This window comes from Cervus canadensis, chromosome 10 (assembly GCF_019320065.1).
Source record: "Cervus canadensis isolate Bull #8, Minnesota chromosome 10, ASM1932006v1, whole genome shotgun sequence".
Taxonomy (NCBI): Eukaryota; Metazoa; Chordata; class Mammalia; order Artiodactyla; family Cervidae; genus Cervus; species Cervus canadensis.
Window position 1 is genome coordinate 76529413 of NC_057395.1, and position 17069 is coordinate 76546481.

Sequence of the window (17069 nt, forward strand, 5' to 3'; positions counted from 1 at the left end):
AAGTATAATATTCTCTAGGTCCAGCCATGTTGCCACAAGTAGCATTATTTCATTCTTTTTTGCTGACAGAGTAATTACATCTGCATACATATGTATATATCTCCTAACTCTTCTCTATCCATTCATCTGTTGATAGACCTTTAGACTGTCCTGGCCTTTGTGAATAGCACTGCCGTGACTAGTGGGGTGCCTGAATCTTCTCGAATTAGGTTTTCGTCTTTTCTGGATACATGTCCAGGGGTGGGACTGCTGGATCATATGGTAGCTCTATGAACTTGACCATCTTATAACCCATAGTTCTGATAAATGTGTCATGTCTACGTAAGATGCTAGTATTAGAGGAGGCTGCACAAAGATGTTATGAGAATGCTGTACTGACTTCACAACTCTCCCATAAATCTAAAACTGTTACCAAGTAAATAGTTAAAATCAACCAGCAATTAAAAAACAGTTCAAAAAAATGTACCATCTTAACTGCAGTTCAGGCATCCAGGTGGCGCTAGTGGTAAAGAACCCGCCTACCAATTCAGGAGACACAAGAGATGCGGGTTCAATCCCTGGGTTGGGAAGATCCCCTGGCGAAGGAAATGACTACCCACTCCAGTATTCTTGCCTGGAGACTGCCACGGACAGAGGAGCCTGGCGGGCTACAGTCCATGGGGTCTCAAAGGGTCGGACACGCGTGTAAACACACACACAACTGCAGTTCAGGGACATCAAGTGTATTTACACTGTTGCAAGCAATACCACCATCCATCTCTGGAGCTGTCTCATCTTCCCGAGCTGAAACTCCGTACCTGATAAACAACTCCCCACTCCCCTCTCCCCAGCCACCATTCTACCCTCTGTCTCTGTGGGTCTGACTGGTAAGTACAATCAGTGTTTGTCCTTTTGTGTCCTCCCTATTTCATTTAGCATAATGTCCTCAAGGTTCATCCATGCTGTAGGCCATGTCAGAATTTCCTTCTTTTTAAAGGCTGAACATTCCCTCGTATGTATAGACCACGTTTTGTTTATTCATTCATACATTAATGGATAGTTGTGTTGCCTCCACCTTTTGGCTATTGTGAATACTTGCTGCTGTGAATATGGGTGTTAAATATATTTTCAAAACCCTGCTTTCAGTTCTTTTGGGTATATACCTAGAAGTGGGATTGCTAGATCATATGGTAATTCCATTTTTAATTTTTTGAGGAAGCACCTTAGTGTTCCTAACAGTGGTTGTGCCATTTGACATGCCCAATGGCAACACAAAAGTGTTCCAATTTCTCCATATCATCATCAGCTTGTTTTTTTTTTTTTTTTTTTACAGTAGTCAGCCAGTGGATGTGAAGTAGTCTCTCATTGTGGTTTTGATTTGGATTTCCCAAATAATTAGTAATTTTGAACATCTTTTCACGGGCTTATTGGTCATTCACACGTCTTCTTTGGAGAAATGTCTATTTCAAGACTTTGCCTGTTTTTAATGAGTAACTTTTCTGTTGAGCTGTAGGAGTTCTTTATATTTTCTGTATATTAACCTCTTTTCAGAGGTTATGCAGTCACTAAGTCATGTCCAACTCCTCGTTACCCCATGGACTGCAGCCGGTCAGGCTTCCCTGTCTTTCACTATCTCCTGGAGTTTACTCAAACTCATGACCATGGAATCGGTGATTCCATCCAACCATCTCATCCTCTGTCATCCTCTTCTCCTCCTGCCCTCAATCTTTCCCAGCGTCAGGGTCTTTTCCAATGAGTTGGCTCTTCACATCATGTGGTCAATATTGGAGATTCAGCTTCAACATCAGATATGTGACCTGCAAATATTCTCTCCTGTCTTGTAGACTGTCTTTCTACTCTGTTGATTTTGTCCTTTCCTGCTCAGAAGTTTTAAATTTTGATGAATCAAATATATCTACTTTTTCCCCTGTTGGTTGCTAGGGCTTTTGACGTCATATACCTTGTCCCTTTAAATGGCTATAGAACGGTTCAATTGTGTGGTTGTTTTGTAACTGGATCTGTCAGCAAATCCTGAAGGTTCTACTTTTAAAGTGGACTTACTCTCTTTCTCACAGCCTCCATGGCTTGGTGGAGTCCCCTGTTATCTGGCTGCGTGACCCTGCTTACCTCCTCGCTGGGCTCCCCGCTTCCCCCCTTACCTCCAGGGCAGTCCATGCCCCATAGGCAGCCCACGGATTCCATCAGAACCTCAGCCAGCTCCTGTCCCTCCTCTGCCCAGAACGCGCCTTTGCTCCCCGTAACCCCAAGTAAAAGCCAAAGTCATTACATGCTCAGCTGCGTCTGACTCTTTGCTACCCTACGGACTGTAGCCCGCCAGGCTCCATGGGATTTTCCCGGCAATATTTGGAGTGGGTTGCCATCTCCTTCTCCAGGGGATCTTTCTAGCCCAGGGACTGAACCTGTGTCTCCCGCATCTCCTGCATTGGAGATGAGTTCTTGACCACTGAGTCATCAGGGAAACTAAAGCCTTGTGAGATATGGCCCCCACTGTTCCTACAAGATAATTTCCTGCTGTTTACACGAGCCAGACACGCGCTTACCTCAGGGCCTCTGTGCGTGCTGTGTTCCTTGCTGCTGTCTGCATGGCCCACTCCCTCACTGCATTCATGTTTTTGCTCATCTGTCACCTCAGTGAGGCCTCCCCTGACCATTCTAAAATCTTAATAACTGTAACGGGCTTCCCCAATGGCTCGGCAGGTAAAGAATATGAATGCAGGAGACACGGGTTTGATCCTTGGGTCAGAAAGATCCCCTGGAGAAGGAAATGGCAACCCATTCCTGCCAGGAAAACTCCATGGACAGAGGAGCCTGGCAGGCTACAGTCACGGGGTCGCAAACATGATGGAGCACGCGGCACAGTTATTTGACCATTCTCAAGTTAAAATAAAATCCCCCAACACTCCCCATCCCCCTCCTCTGCTGCATTCTTCCCCATGGAACTTTCCAGAAGGTAACACACTGTATGCTTAACTCATTTACCTTGTTTACTGTTTATCTTCCCCAAAAGGAATATCAGCTTCATGGGAACAGGGATCACTTATGTCTTGTTAGTGAATATGTCTCTAGGGCATGAGACACAGTAGGTTCCAAAAGTATCTGATGAATGACTAAAGGAAAGTACCTTTCGTCTGCTTGTTGGACATTTTTATTTCTTTCAGTGGTGGTTTGCTCATGCCCTGTGAGCATCTATTAGTATCCACAGTGCCCATAAGCCAAGTACTCACTAGGTCCTCCATCAAAGATTCATTTAAATCACTCTTGGATTTCCAGAACTGACTCATTGGAAAAACCCTGACGCTGGGAAAGATTGAAGGCAGGAGGAGAAGGGGACAACAGAGGATGAGATGGCTGGATGGCGTCACCGACTCGATGGACATGAGTTTGAGTAAACTCCGGGAGTTGGCGATGGACAGGGAGGCCCAGGCATGCTGCGGTCCATGGGGTCGCAGAGTCAGACACGTCTGAGCGACTGAACTGAACTGACTGCATTTCCAGAGCTGGCCACGTGGTGGCAGCCTGTGCTCAGACAAGTTTCACTAGCAGCCCCGCGGGTCTCCCACCCATTCCAAAATTTCGGATCCCAGGACACTGGACCTGGAAGCTCTCCGGGATCTAATCTAGGCAGGTGGAAAAGTGAGGTCCGGCAGAGGAGGCATGGAGAGGGACAACGTCGGGCACAGGAATCAGGGGCGATCTGGCTTTTGCTCTTATACCGGTTCACTGTGATTCCGGGGGCAGTCCTAACCAGCCCTGGGCCTGCAGGCCTGCCTGCTTTGGTAGGTTTCCAGGGCATGCGTGGTCGGGCACTTTGCGGGGCTCAGGGGAGGTCCTTCACTCTCCTGTGCCAAGGTGGGCTGGTGTGAGGGGTGCCGTAGGCCCAGAACGCCCCGAGAGAGGGAATGGCGTCACCCCCGTTGACCGGATGAGGGACGCCAGAGTGCCAGGGCCTGCAGGCTAAAAGCAGGAACAGACGGGCAGCCCCACAGCATCCCAGCTCCAAGGCCTCCAGAGACCGTCTCTCCGGACCCTCTCTGATGCTTCCCCCTTCAGCCTTACTTTTTGACCTGCTGGCTGACTTCTAAGCTCCACTGAGAACATCTTGACCACCGTCTGTCAAAGAAGCAACATTGGACACCTTTGGTTTCCTCCTCCTGGAAACGGGGCTAAAGAAAAGCGGCAGAGGCTGGGAGAGGGAATTCTGAAAGCAGTTTGGGGGCAGAGGAGGGCACGGACCGGGGCAGGAAAGGGCCTGTTCTTCCCCGGTCGACCCCCGGGCTCCTGCCCACCATTTGCAGCCACGTGGGCCCAGCTCACAGCTTCCAGTTTTAAAAGTGAAGCTAGAATTTTGAATTTTGATGTGACATGTCTTGATTTTGTTAAATGTTGGCAACACAGTCATTAAAAAACGAGACAGAGAAAAAAATCCGAAGCAAATCACCGTGGGGGTCAAGACGAACCTGTCTCTGGGATGGATCTGGGTGCTGGCTGCCGCCTTGAGACCCTTCCCCGCCCCGGCTTCCTAGGAACACCTACGCCACCGGTGACTGGGAGAGGTCGCCGTGGGAGGTGACAGGTGGGTCCTGGTTTCTGGGGCCTCGTCGCCTGCAGGGCCACTGGGGCGTGCTCCAGGGCTCTGGGCCATAGTGGTTCGGTCACCTCACCCCCCTCCTCGGGGAAAGGCTGAGCGCTAGTGGCGGGGCAGCAGGCAGGGCCTGTTGAGCAACCAGCCTTGTGAAAACAAGGGCTTACGTCACCCGTGCCGGCAGCTTCCCTGCAGGACACCTGCGGTGGCGCTGGGGTGGGAACCGTCACTGATTTCAGCGTCGGGGGTGGCAGGGTGGGAAGCCAGAGGCTGTGTTTGGTAGGTGAGGGCAAGGCCCCGATGGGACTGGATCTGTCCTTGGGGGCTGGTCCCCAGGGCCTGAGCGGCCCCTTGACTCACCGTGTAACCCCCAACTGCCCTTCTCTGAGCCTCAGTTTTTCCACTCGGAAAATGGGGCTCACATCAGACCTGTTATGATTTATTACAAACCCAAAGGGGAAGGCTGGGCCGGGAAGACGTTCATCCCACTCCTGGGGATGACCTTGAACAGACACCCTGAGGAAACTGCGTGGTCTCAGTTTCCTCATCTGTAAAGTGGGGATGATAATAGGACCTGCTTCTTACCAATGATCAGGAGTATTAAATGAGTTAATACATGCAAAGGGCTTAAAATACGGTTCAGGGAGGGTGAAAGACTGACCTGAGATCACACACAAATCCTTCAATTAGCTGCAGACTCCTCGCGTCTCACTGCATCTCCCCAGAACCCTGAGAAGCGGGGGCGGGTGCTTAGTCTCAGAGAGATCATAGAGTCCAGTTAATAGAGTGTCTGGGGGGACCTCACCATCCTCTCCTCTGCCTTCATTTATTGAGCCCCTCCTGTGCCAGCCACCGTTCCAGGCACTGGGCGAACAGCAGTGAACAAAACGCACAGAAATCCCTCCCAGAAGTCAGGGAGGGCTCTCAGAGGAGGTTACGTTCGGGCTGAGCCCTGAGGGGCCACCTGCCTTGGGCAGAGCTGGGGAAACCATGTTCTTGGTCCAGAGGCAACAGCAAATGCATTCTGTTCCCCGGTAAATGTTGAGCATGCCTGACCCGCCATTTCCCATATTTGAGGGCCAGCGCTCATGGAGCCGGGTAGTCTGGGGGGGGACTGAGGCAGACAAGACAGCAAGGATCATGGTGGCTGGGGATAAAGGCTAGGAAGGAAGTCCACCGGCAGGTGGGGCTGGAGGGCCTCTCGGGGGCAGTGGCCCTTCAGCTCAGCTCCGAGTGTCCCATTTTGCAGCTCGGGAGGTCTGGCTGGGTGGCCCCAGGGCCTTAGGTCCCTCCCTGGCCCAGAGGCTGCTGGGAAAGCCCAGAAAGCCAGCAGGCTGGGCCAGTGTTTCACCCTGTCCCTCCCTGCCCCCTACCCCCCAAGGGCACTCAGAGATGTCATTTCTCCAGCTCTCCCGGGCGGAGGTCACCCCAGCTCAGCAGATAACGCTGAAGGTTGAGCAATGCCCGCCTGCCCGCCAGGGCCAGGGCTGGGGTCAGTGGGTCGGGGGTCAGCACCAGGCAGGCTGGGAGCTCCTGCCTGGGGCGTCCAGGGGCTGAGAGAGGCAGAGGAGTAGGCCCAAGGGGCTGCCAAAATGGCCTTGGAATGGTGCAGGGGAGGGCCGGGGCGGCTGGCACCCCCTCGACAGGGAGGGCCTGCGGCCTGCGTTCCCATCCTGGTGGGCCATCTCGTCTCCCTTTCTGTGAACCAGGGGCTGTGAGGGCATCCTCCTGGCAGGGTGAAAAAGCAAACTCTGGGTCCAGACCCCTCTCACCGCACAGCAGGGACCTGCTGAAAGAGGAGAACTCCCTCTCTGTTCTGCACGGCCCCTTCTGGGCCCTGGCTGGACCCCCACCCCACCAGCCTCAGATACAGGTTTTTTTGGGGGGTGACAAATAGCTCTGAGGGTGCCCGGATAAGGGCTTTTCTTTTGAGAACAGTGGGGAACATGAAGCTGTGTGATCTTGGGTGTGCTGTGGGCCTCTGGGCCTCTTTGTACCCTGGGAGGAGGCCCTTCTTTCTGATGTGCGTCCCAGAGAGGTGAGCGTTTGGGAGTCTGCGTTGGAGACAGTTAAGACGACTAATAAAGATAACAGTAAGGACACCCTCGCAGACTGAAACTTGGAGAAGCCAAGCGACTAGCCCAAGGTCACACAGCGTGTGGTGGGGGGCACCCCATCTCCGTTCCAGCCTCCCGGGAGGGGGCCCCGGGTCAGGGCGGGGTGCGGCTGGAGAAGACTCAGGTGTGGTCCGAGGGGGCGGGCCCGGGGGATGGGCGCTCGCCCCCTCGCTTGCACCTCCCCAAGCCACCAACCCTAGGTCTTCCTATTTCAGAAGGGGAGTCACCGCAGGTGTGACAGTCCTTCCTGTCCAGATCTGGGGAGGCGTGCCAGTTTAGGGGCGAGGCCGCACTCAGGGGAGGGCTGTGGAGGCGGCTCAACCCTCCGGGAGTCCGAGCTGGGGGGGCTGGGGTCTCCAGCATCCCTTGGCGGGGGGTGGGGCGCGTCCCCTCCCTGGAAAGCTAGGCCCGGCGGCCGCGGCTCCCGAAGGCCAGCGCCTCCTCCAGCAGGGGGCGGGCGGCGGCCGCGTTCGGGGTGGGAGCAGGCGGCCGCCCGGCCCCCTCCCCGGGCTCCCCCTCCCTTCCCGTCCGGCGGCCGGCCCAGAGGGGGCGGTCCGGGGGCGGGCTCGCGCCTCTCCGCGCTCGCCATCCCGGGGCCGCCGGGTGGGAGTGGGCAGGGGGCGGCCCGAGGCCGCCCCCCCCGGCCCCGCAGGCCGAGGGACCCCCGGGGGCGCGCGCCGGGTCTCCAGGCCGGCCCGCACGCGCCGCTGGCGCCCGCCCGGGGGTCCCGGGCGGCCGCAGCGTGTCCTCTGCGTGCCCGGGGAGGGAGGGGCCGCCGCCGGGCGTGACGCAGCCGTTGCTATGGCCCGCCTTTATAAATAAACGGGCTCGGGAGAAACTTTAGCGAGTCAGAGCCGCGCACGGGACCGGGAAGGGGACCCACCCGAGGGTCCGGCCGGCAGCCCCCCGCACTGATAGCGGCCACCCCGGAGCAGCGGCGGCGGCAGCAGCAGCAGCATCAACGGCGACACAGCAGCGACCCTTCGGAGTCGGGAGGCCGCGCCACCTGCGGGCCGGCCGGCGCGGGCAGCCCCAGGCCCCCTCCCCGGGCACCCGCGTTCATGCAACGCCTGGTGGCCTGGGACCCAGCATGTCTCCCCCTGCCGCCGCCGCCGCCCGCCTTTAAATCCATGGAAGTGGCCAACTTCTACTACGAGGCGGACTGCTTGGCTGCTGCGTACGGCGGCAAGGCGGCCCCCGCGGCGCCCCCGGCGGCCAGACCCGGGCCGCGCCCCCCCGCCGGCGAGCTGGGTAGCATCGGTGAGCACGAGCGCGCCATAGACTTCAGCCCCTACCTGGAGCCGCTGGGCGCGCCGCAGGCCCCGGCACCCACCACGGCCACGGACACCTTCGAGGCGGCTCCGCCCGCGCCCGCCCCCGCGCCCGCCTCCTCCGGGCAGCACCACGACTTCCTCTCCGACCTCTTCTCCGACGACTACGGGGGCAAGAACTGCAAGAAGGCGGCTGACTACGGCTACCTGAGCCTGGGCCGCCTGGGGGCTGCCAAGGGCGCGCTGCACCCGGGCTGCTTCGCGCCCCTACACCCGCCGCCCCCCCCGCCGCCGCCGCCGCCGCCGGCCGAGCTCAAGGCGGAGCCGGGCTTCGAGCCCGCGGACTGCAAGCGGAAGGAGGAGGCCGGAGCGCCGGGCGGCGGTGCCGCGGGCATGGCGGCCGGCTTCCCGTACGCGCTGCGCGCCTACCTCGGCTACCAGGCGGTGCCGAGCGGCAGCAGCGGGAGCCTGTCCACGTCCTCGTCGTCCAGCCCGCCCGGCACGCCGAGCCCCGCCGACGCCAAGGCGCCCCCGGCCGCCGCCGCCTGCTACGCGGGGGCGGCGCCGGCGCCCTCGCAGGTCAAGAGCAAGGCCAAGAAGACGGTGGACAAGCACAGCGACGAGTACAAGATCCGGCGGGAGCGCAACAACATCGCGGTGCGCAAGAGCCGCGACAAGGCCAAGATGCGCAACCTAGAGACGCAGCACAAAGTCCTGGAGCTCACGGCGGAGAACGAGCGGCTCCAGAAGAAAGTGGAGCAGCTGTCGCGCGAGCTCAGCACCCTGCGGAACTTGTTCAAGCAGCTGCCCGAGCCCCTGCTCGCCTCCTCCGGCCACTGCTAGCGCGGCCCCCGCGCGCGGCCCCCGCGCGGCCCGGCGCGCCGCGGCCGCCGAGACTCCGGGGAGCGCCCGCGCTCCCGCCCGCGCCCCTGGCGGCGCCGGCAGAACTTTGGCTTTGGGGCACTGGGCAGCGCGGGGAGCGCGTCGGTAATTTTAATATTTTATTATATATATCTATCTATATTTTTGTCCACACCAGCCGCACGTGCAGACGGGGCGCCCGCCCGTGGTGTTATTTAAAGAAGAGATGTCTATGTGTACAGATGAATGATAAACTCTTGCCTCTCCTGCCCACCCCCCCTCTCCGGGCGCCGGCGGGCGGGCCGGTTTCGAAGTTGATGCAATCGGTTTAAACATGGCTGAACGCGTGTGTACACGGACTGACGCAACCCACGTGTAACTGTCAGCCGGGCCCTGAGTAATCGCTTAAAGATGTTCCTACGGGGTTGTTACTGTTGATGTTTTTTTGTTTTTGTTGGTTTTTTTTTTTTGTCTTTTTTTTTTTTTGTATTATAAAAAATAATCTATTTCTATGAGAAAAGAGGCATCTGTATATTTGGGAATCTTTTCCGTTTCGAGCATTAAGAACACTTTTAATAAACTTTTGTGGTTTTTTTTTTTTTTGAGAATGTTTACAAAGCCTTTTGGGGGCAGTCGTTGGCTTTGGTTTTTTTTTTTTTCTTCCCCTTTATTTTGGATTTATATTTGCCTTTCTGGTGTGTGTGGGGTTGTTGTTGTGTGTGTGTGTGTGAGCTGCTATTATTTTTGGCTTTTTAGGTGGTTGGGTGGGGGTGTTGCAGCTGCTTATTCTCTGCTAACCGCCCCCCCACCCCCCACCCCCAGGGCCTGTGCTTGGAGATGGGGGCATCAGGCCTGGCGCGGGGGAGGGGCAGAGGAGTGCTGGGTCAGGCTTTCAGGGTGACTCACTGCTGCTGGGTGCTGGGGAGGGGTGACTAGGCGCCTTGCTTGGGGAGGGCCTGCAGGGCCTCTGGCTGCTCCTGAGTGCTGGGCTTGGGTTTGGAGGGGCCTGGCGGGCTCTGATCTCTGCACAGTGCTTGGGGACCCAGCCCGCAAGACTGTGACTCTTTTTGAAAGAGAAGGGGTGCAGATCTTGGTCCCGCTGAGCCCACATTGGAACAGACTGTTTCGGAAGTGAAGCGGGGCAGGGTGTCTAGAAAAGTGTGTGTGCATATGTATGTTTTTAAGAGAGTAGCCTGGGTGTGTGGGTGAGCTCCTGTTTGTGTGTTCTGGCCAGAGGGAGGGGAGAATCTGGGCTAGGTTGGGGAGGCGGGGGAAGGGTTCCTAGACGTTCACTCCTTTTCCTAGTACCACTTGTCCTGCTTGTACCTACTGTGGACCCTGAGGTCCAGGCTCACCTGCTCAAGGACGCTGAGCCCAGGTGTGAACCCAGGACTGCCGTCCCTGATTCCCTGTGACAGAAATGGCCCCGGGCAAGCCTGTGTCTTCCTGCCCCCTGCTACACTCCTGCCTGCCCCTGTGGACGGCTCCTCCAACCTCATTCCAGCCCTGGACGGCATTCCTGAGAGTAGAGGATGTAGACGGAGGGGTTTGTGGATACCCGGACAGCGTCCCACGGTGCCTGGCATGCAGGAGGTGTTATATAAGTGTTTGCTCTTGTTATTATTTTTCACTGGGAGCCTCCTGGCATTTGGCACTTGGATCTTCAGCGCAGCGTGAGTGTGGCCAGCACTCGCCAGGGGCCAGTGTGCAGTAAGCCCTGGACCTGCCCATCTCGTTTAAATCTCACAGCCACCGTCGGAGAGGTTGCTACCATTACACGGCCTGCTTTCAGAGCTGTGAAACTGCCTTTTGGCTATCACATCCCTAAGGGTGAGAAATGTGTTTGTGGGAGGAGCCCTGCTTTAGGAATTCAGGGGTTGAGGGAGGGTGGAATGGGGGCCTTCATAGATGAGTTTGCTGGGGACCTGGGACAGCCTGGGATCTCGGGAGCAGTTGCTGATACTGTGGTTTGAGAAGGGGCAATGCGCTTCCTCTCCCTTGCCTTTTGGGGGCCTGGGTGTTTCCCACCACCCTTCCCGTGGAAGCCCGTGGGAAACAGACACTCAGCCCCCACCGTTACGGAGCCGAGGACCAAGGCAAACGCCACCGCCCTAACCCCGTTAGTGGCCTGGGCGCTGGGCGCGCATAACCTGGGCCCTGGGCGGCAGGAAGACTGATGGGAACCCGAAAGGTCCAAGTGTTCGCTACCAGCTCCAGCGCATCAGCTCAACTGCCGCTGGGATTTCCCTGCTGAGGGGCAGAGTGGGCTGGGGGGCTGACCTCGGGAGTGAGGTAGCTCAGTCTTTGGGTCGGGGTTGGGGGGAGGGAGTTGCCATTGAGGAGGGAACCTCTGCAGTCCCGCTCCTTCGGTCGTGAAGAGTTGGCTGGCGGCTGCGCTTCTCACCAGAGGATGCAGACGGGGTGAGGGGTGAGGAGTCTGGGCTGAGAGTGACCCCAGGCCCCCACATCCTGAGCGCCGCTGCGCAGAGTGTTGCATGTCGCCCTTCACACACGCAGACCCTCCTGTAATCGACACAAGCGCCCGGGGAAGGGGCCACAGCGGTTTGCCAGGAAGAAACAGGCCCACGGCAGCGGGGTTACTGCTCAGGAGGAACAAGGGTGGAGCCAGTTAGCCAAGTTTGGCTCCGGCGTCTCTGGGGAAAGCTTGGGGCTGAGAGCCTGGTTGGTAACCCCGGCCCCCACCCCAAGTCCTGGGCCCTGCCTGGAGGAATCCTTGCTGCCCGCTCAGGCACCTCGAATGACGGGGCTAAGTGACTTGCTTATGGTTTCACAGCTTGGAAGCAGCATTAAAGGAGTTTGAACCTGAGCCCATCTGACGGCCCCTGAAGGGGGCTTGGAGAAATAGTGAACAGGTTGAGGGCTCTGATGGTGCTCCAGGCGGCACGTGGGGGCACCGTGGACAGAGCTGTGCTCAGAGGAGTTGGGGAAATGTCATAAATGGGGGGACATCCACCCTATGCATATGCATTGACAGGCTGCAGGCTCGCAGGGAAGAGGGAGGGTCTGTTCAGAAGCTGGGAAACGAGAGAGAACAGGATGGGGTGAAGCAGGAGGAGCCCAGGGGTGTGCCTCGGGGAGCGGGAACCACAGTGGATGCACACTCAGGACTTACAGTGAGCAAGACAACACGCCAAGACCTTCGCCCAGATGGATTTGCTGGTTTCTCCCAGCTGCCCGGTCATGTTAACTGTAGACCCATTTAGTGGGGTTGACCACTGAGGCTAGCTGGGAACCCTGACCAATGTTTGCTTAGGACAGGAGAGTTGACAGAACACTCTGACGCCTCGTAATCTTAGGCAGTTGCCCCACAGCCTGGTGATTTTTACCAGGGATAGAAGTGAGTGTCAGAAATCGAAGCTGGAGACACTGCTGGGTGCCGGACCCTGTGCTCACCATGTAGTGGCTTATCAGCCTCTTGGAGACCCTGGCTTTTGTTATTGGCATTTTCCTGCCAATCAAGCCGTCTCTGAGAGGGGAGGTGACCTGTCCAAGGTTGCACGGCTAAGGATCGTGATAGTCAGGATGGGAAAGAGAAGGGGGACTTGCCCATCCAAATACCTAAAGAATGTGTCCTCCCCCTGAATCCCATCTAGACCTCTCTGGGACTGTTTTGTCCCTGTTTCTGACACACCAGTTATTATCATTATTTTTTTTCACTTATTCCTTAAGCATTTATTGAGCACCTGCTCTGTGCCAGGCCCTATGCTGGGTGCTGGGGACACATTCCCAAAATGGAGACGATGAGTTTTGGGGACAGACAGCAGACAGCGAGGACAAGATAATGACAGATGGGGACAAGGGCTCGGAGGGAAGGCGAGTAGGGCAGGGCGGCGTGGGGGCGTCCAGGAAGGCCTCCGCAGAGGCGAGTCAGGTGAGGCGTGGGGGGCGGGAAGAGCCTTGGTTTTCGGAGCCCTCGCCTACTCCAGATATCACCTTGTGAGCCTTTTATCCGCGATAATCCAGCGACGCAGGTGCTGTGTGATACCCCCTTCCCTAGTTGGACAGGCAGGCCCCGAGAGGCGAAGGCGCTGGCCCCACGGCTGGGGAGTGGCTGCACGAAGCCTTCTCCTGCTTCCCTCTCCCGGCCCCAGGCCTTTCCTCTGCTCTGCTTGCTTCTCCTGACACCCACCCCGCCTCAAACTGAGTCCTTTCTCAGCCTGGCTGACCACCTGGGTGACCAATGGTGGAGTCCCAGTGGCCCCAGCTGGCTAGCTTGCTAGGTGCCCCTCCTTAGGGGTGTTCAACCTTGTACTGACCATGGCCACGTATAGTGGGGTGATGGAGGCTAGGGAGGGCTGGGGAATCGGGGGGGTTCCTGGGGCTCCAGCCCGCTGAGGCCAAGAGGTAGGAGTCCTGTGTCAAAGAGTGGGGACCCGACGCTTTGAGAAGGGACATCACTTGCCCAGGAAGCAGCGAAGTTAGAATTTGAATCCATGTCTGTCTGAGACCCAGGCTAAGCCACTTTCTGGTGAGTTAGTGACTGTAAGAGGGGAAACAGATGGGCAGCCCTTGGTTTTGCCCTCTTTAGCTCATCTTTGAGTAAGAGGCAGGGGGAGAAAAAAGCTTCCGAGTTTTGTCCCTTATTTGCTGGGTGACCTCCAGCAAGATGCTCGACCAGTGTGGGCTGGGGCCTCCTCCCCCGAGAACAGAGAGTAGTACCAGCTCTTGTTCACGCACTCAGCCGGCCTCCAGTGAGCCCAAGGCAGGCCCTGTGCCCATGGGGCTGACCTGGTGGGGGAGCTGGTTGATGGGTTAGCGGGCTAATTTCAGACCACGAGGAAGACCTTGGGGAACGTGGCAGAGGGTGGCCGGGGAGAGTGTTTACAGGGCATTCCAGGCAGAAGGAGCGGCAGGTGCAAAGGCCCTGAGACAGGACCAGGCTCAGTGTGTTAGGGAAGCAGTGAGGAGCCCGTATGGCTGGCATCGAGGCAGCCAGAGGGGAAGACGGAGGGGCGGCTGGGTCCCTCACGCAGGGCTGTGGAGTGAGGCTCAGAGGGCTTGTCGGGGGATGAACAGCTAGATGTTCCCATCAGGGCCTGGCACCTGGAAAGCTCTTGACAAGTTTGTCAGTGGGGTGAGACGTGTCCCTCGGCCTCTGGGTGAGGCGAGGTGCAGTGGGTGAAGGGCGCACGGAGGCTGCCTGCCGGGCCCGGGAGACCTTGCTGGTGCGGAGCCTCTGACCCAGGGCCTGGGGCCACGGGGAGCTGCTCACCAAGCAGGAATGAGGCGAAGGCCATGCCAGGAGTGGGGCTTGGGAGGAGCGGAGGCGGGCGGCCAAGGGAGGGAGAGTTCTCTGGGAAGCCGTGAGTGCAGGGGAGAGGGCGCTGACGGGGGGCGGGGGTGGGCAGGCCTCCCAGCGGCCCGGGGCGGGGGCGGGGGGGGGGCAGTAGGCGGTCAGAGGGGAGGCGAGAGCTGGACTCCAGGAGGAGCGCTTTCTTACTTGATTTCCTCTGTAGCGCACGATCGTGGGAGGAGGGTTGGAGCACTCGGGAGAAGGGAGTACAAAGCACCCGTCCTCCTCCTGCCCAGAAACACAGACCCTCTGAACACTTGCTGTGCGGCCTTGGGCGATTTAGTTTACCTCTCTGAGCCTCTGTTTTCTTGTACATAGAGCGGAATCATAATAGTACCTGTCAGGTAAAGTTGTTGCGAGAGTTAAGTGAGTTAATCCACGCAGCATTTGAGAACACTGCCAGCACACAGTCAGAAATAGCCATCATCACTAACAATAACAATGATGTGACTTATAACATCATTAGCGACTCGGTGGGTGAAGAGCCCAGATGCTAGAATTTGACCGCCTGTATTCTAGTTCAGAGTACCAGACCCCCTTGTGAAGTCGCTCAGTCGTGTCTGACTCTTTGCAACCTCATGGACTGTGGCCTGCCAGGCTCCTCTGTCCGTGGGATTTTCCAGGCAAGAGTACTGGAGTGGGTTGCCATTTCCTTTCTCCAGCGGATCTTCCCAACCCAGGTCTCGGACCCAGGTCTCCTGCATTGCAGGCAGATTCTTTACCGTCTGAGCCTCCGGGGAATCCCAGACCCCCTTACCTGTCTCCTGAAAAACATGTATGCGGGTCAAGAAGCAGAAGTTAGAACTGGACATGGAACAACTGACTGGTTCAAAATTGGGAAAGGAGTATGATAAGACAGTATGTTGTCACCCTGCTGGTCTAATTTATATGCAGAGTATATCATGCGAAATGCCAGAGTGGATGAATCACAGCTGGAATCAAGGTTGTGGGGAGAAATATCAACAACCTCAGGTATGCAGATGACACCACTCTTATGGTAGAAAGTGAAGAGGAACTAAAGAGCCTCTTGATGCGGGTGAAAGAGGAGAGTGAAAAAGCTGGCTTGAAACTCAACATTAAGAAAACTAAGGTCATGGCATCTAGTCCCATCATTTCATGGCAAATAGAAGGGGAAAAAGTGGAAGCAGTGACAGACTTTATTTTCTTGGGCTCCAAAATCACTGTGGATGGTGACAGCAGCCATGAAATTAAAAGACACTTGCTCCTTGGAAGAAAAGCTATGAGAAATCTAGATTGTATTTTAAAAAGCAGAGATACCACTTGACTGACAAAGGTCCATCTAGTCAAAGCTATGGTTTTTCCAGTAGTCATGTATGGATGTGAGATTTGGACCATAAAGAAGGCTGAGCACTGAAGAACTGATGCTTTCAAATTGTGGTGCTGGAGAAGAACTCTTAAGAGTCCCTTGGACTGAAAGGAGTCAGTCAATTGACTAACCAGTCAATCTTAAAGGAAATCAACCCTGAATATTCATTGGAAGGACAGATGCTGAAGCTGAAGCTCCAATACTTTGGCCATCTGAGACCAAGAGTCAACTCACTGGAAAAGACCCTGATGCTGGAAAAAATTGGAGGCAAAACGAGAAGGGGGTGGCAGAGGATGAGATGGTTAGATAGCATCACTGACTCAATGGACATGAATTTGAGCAAGCTGTGGGAGATAGTGGAAGACAGAGGAGCCTGGCGTGCTGCAGTCCATGGGGTCACAGAGAGTCGGATGTGACTTTGCGACTGAACAACAAAATTCTAGTTCTGAAGTCACCATTTCCTGCTTGTGTGATTTGGAGCAAGTGACTGTATCTCCCTGTGTCTGTTTTCCCATCTGTCACAAGAGGATAATATTCTTTATAGCATTTTGTAAAGTTTTAACAGGTTAATTTGTGCAGAGTGATTGTAGGTAGAGACTTCTCTACACAGTAGTTATTTTCTTCCAGAAATTTTGTTCTATGTGTATTTTTTTCTTCAATATAGCAAATGTCTCTTTGATACACACCATCTGCTTTTCTTCCTTAACAGTGGGACCTCTCTATTACTAGGGGCAAGTGGCCTTACTAAGACTACATTTCCCAGCTTCTTTTGCAGCTCGGGATGACCAATAAGATATAAACAGAGATCGTGGGTGAGGTTTCCAGGAAGACTTAAAATGGGCTGACTCAGGTGTGAGACACCTCCCCTTTTCCTCCAACTCCCATTTCTTTCTGCTTCCTGCCTAGAACTCATATGTGATGGCTGGAGCTTCAAGGACCATTTTGAACATGAGGCAAACATTGATGCCTGGAAGACACATGCTGAGAGTGGTGAAACCAAAAGACAAAAGGCATCTGGGTTCTTGATGGTAATGCAACAACCTCACCAGTCCTTGCCTGCCTTGCTCTGGACTTGTTTACATGATTGGAAAAATAAATCTGTGCTTATGGAGATCCCTGATATTTTGGCTTCCTGTTACCGGCAGCTGAATCTATTTCTAACTGATACGTTTGCCAAAACGGAATCAACCTGTGTGGGCTGTTTTGTGACCTGTATTTCTTAGTGGTGTCCCAGTGCTTCCTTGTCTGAGAATGTTCTATTGCACATGAGCTCAACACGAGGAGGCTGCTCTTTGCTTAGGAAGAAGAATTTCCATGCAATGTGGTCGATTCTCTGTAGTCTTGGATAGGTCTTGTGACCCGGCCAGTGTTTAGGTAGACATGGTCTTCATTGTTCTCCAGTGTTAGGCGCTACTGTGGCAAGTTTGACCACAAGACATGGAAAGTGGGAGATGGTTGTGTTGATGTAGTGTTGGTTGATTTTCCCAAAGAAATGAGAGATCCAATTCTTTATGGATTTTATCTCTTAACAGCTTTATTGGTTTATAACTGAAATAGGATGAACTGCACTTTCCTAAATTGTGGGGCTTCTTAGATG

The 17069-nt window shown here is 55.6% G+C and overlaps 1 protein-coding gene across 1 annotated transcript; it reads left to right on the plus strand.

Moving 5' to 3' along the window:
- Nucleotides 1-7280: 7280 nt before the first annotated feature.
- Nucleotides 7281-9434, plus strand: CEBPB (CCAAT enhancer binding protein beta). Its single transcript, XM_043480021.1, has one exon. It carries the CDS (start codon nt 7761-7763, stop codon nt 8811-8813), a length of 1053 nt encoding a protein of 350 aa, XP_043335956.1. The 5' UTR covers nt 7281-7760; the 3' UTR covers nt 8814-9434.
- Nucleotides 9435-17069: the final 7635 nt, after the last annotated feature.